Source organism: Octodon degus, unplaced genomic scaffold (genome assembly GCF_000260255.1).
Source record: "Octodon degus isolate 3935 unplaced genomic scaffold, OctDeg1.0 scaffold00078, whole genome shotgun sequence".
NCBI lineage: Eukaryota > Metazoa > Chordata > Mammalia > Rodentia > Octodontidae > Octodon > Octodon degus.
Genome location: NW_004524654.1, coordinates 8,102,776 through 8,104,531, shown reverse-complemented (window position 1 = coordinate 8,104,531; position 1,756 = coordinate 8,102,776). Strand labels below are relative to the sequence as shown.

At 38.3% G+C, this 1,756-nt stretch overlaps 1 protein-coding gene across 3 annotated transcripts in view; it reads right to left on the bottom strand.

Moving 5' to 3' along the window:
* Positions 1–1,756, bottom strand: part of Usp34 (ubiquitin specific peptidase 34) — a 266,917-nt gene that overhangs the window by 72,509 nt on the left and 192,652 nt on the right. For all 3 annotated transcript variants that reach the window (XM_004636176.3, XM_023720837.1, XM_023720838.1), the window contains one exon: positions 1,579–1,644. In XM_004636176.3, the coding sequence (XP_004636233.1) occupies positions 1,579–1,644 (66 nt within the window). The remainder of the gene's footprint in view (positions 1–1,578; positions 1,645–1,756) is intronic.

Below are 1,756 nucleotides of genomic sequence, written 5' to 3'. Positions count from 1 at the left end.
ACCACTAGGAAGAGAGTATGCAATGTGTTAATTATTGAAACTGTCATACCAATTTGATTTGAAATTGTCTCATTGCTATATGTCTCTTAATAAAATTATGGAAAAAATTTTTTAAAAATAAATAAAAAATAAACTTCTGCATGCCAAATACATTCTTTTTTAAAGATTCAAATTTTACATACTAGTTTTTGAAATTTTTTTTAATTTACTTATTTAGTACAGGGTTTTGCTACGCAGCTCCAACTCTTAGTGATTCTGTTTCATCCTCCCTAGCACTGGGATTACAGGTGTGTGCCACCCAGCATGGTTTCAATGGCTGGTACTGCAGCATGGCATGTGGTACTGGAGATCAAACCCAGGTCCTTACGATTTCCAGGCAGGCATTTAATCTGCTGCACTATCTCCCCAGCCTTACTCAATAGTTGTTTTTTTTTTTTTTTTTTTTCAGAACCGGGGATTGAACTCAGGCCCCTGCGCTTGCCAGGCAAGCACTTATTCTACTGAGCAACCTCCCCGGCCCTCACTCACTAGTTTTTAAAAAGTAGTTTAAAATAGTTTTTCTAGATGTTGGTTCAAATGAAAGGTACTAGCTCTTTTTTCCCCCTGTATTTAGGGCAGGGTCTACAGGGTATTCAGGGTCTCACTATGCAGATCAGACTTAGTGATTCTCCAGTTTATAGCCTCCTTATAAATGCAGAGATTATAGGCGCACACCACCACGCCCAATCTCAATTGCTGTTTCAGCATGTCCCAGGGGTGGGGGTGGGGTTGAACCCCACCAGCTACACTTTCCCTAAGCAGGCGCTGTAGTCCGTTGAGCTACCAGGCTGGTCCTTACTAGCGCTCTTAAAAGGGTTATTAAAAATACAATGGGAGAATGACCAAGGACATCTTTGTCCTCAAGATTATAACAGGTAAGATGATGGGAAGTTTTAAGCATGGGAAGCTTTAAAACAAGATGTAAACCAGACTCATGATTCTGTGGGATCTCTGGTATATCACAGGAAGTGAAAAACCAAGAATACAGAAACAGTAATACAGGCAAGAGAAATGATACAAATAACTACACCAGCAAAAAACAACAGGTTGGCAGGCTCCAAAGGGCTTAGAGTTACTGGAAGTGAAGCTAAATATGGAGGAAGAACTGGAGAGGAAGATGGAGGAAAAGGTAAAATCACAGGGGATACGTACTATCCATATCCAGATGATTGTGAATACCACTGTGTTCATAATGAAAAAACCACTGAAGAATTTTAAGCAGAAAATTAATAGTCTGTGATGTGCCATCTTTCAAAAAGACTGATCAATTACTTTTATAGCTTTGGGGATGAGAATTAAGAGGAGCAAAGAAAAATTAGAAACAGATGACCCTAAAGAGGAAAAAGGGTCAGACACATGGGACTCTTCAAAGATCAAACTAATACAATATATTTAACTCAAGAGGTGATTATGAAAAGCCAACAGAACAAATGAGACAGATAAACAAAAAATGAAATCATGTAACTTAAGTCAGTACAAACAAACCCTGTGTCAAAGGATGTATCTAATTAGTTTTCTCTCCATGATGCTCAAACATACCATTAAATATGTAAACATTTTCTGAAGCTCCAGCAGTGTGGTTTTGTGTTTCATATCTTCTGAGTACTAGAAATAAAGAAAAAAAACTTTTGATCAAAATATACTGAAGGGGGCTGGAGAGATGGCTCAGTGGTCTAAAGCACCTACTTAGAACAAGCTTAGCAAAAGCATCAGGGAC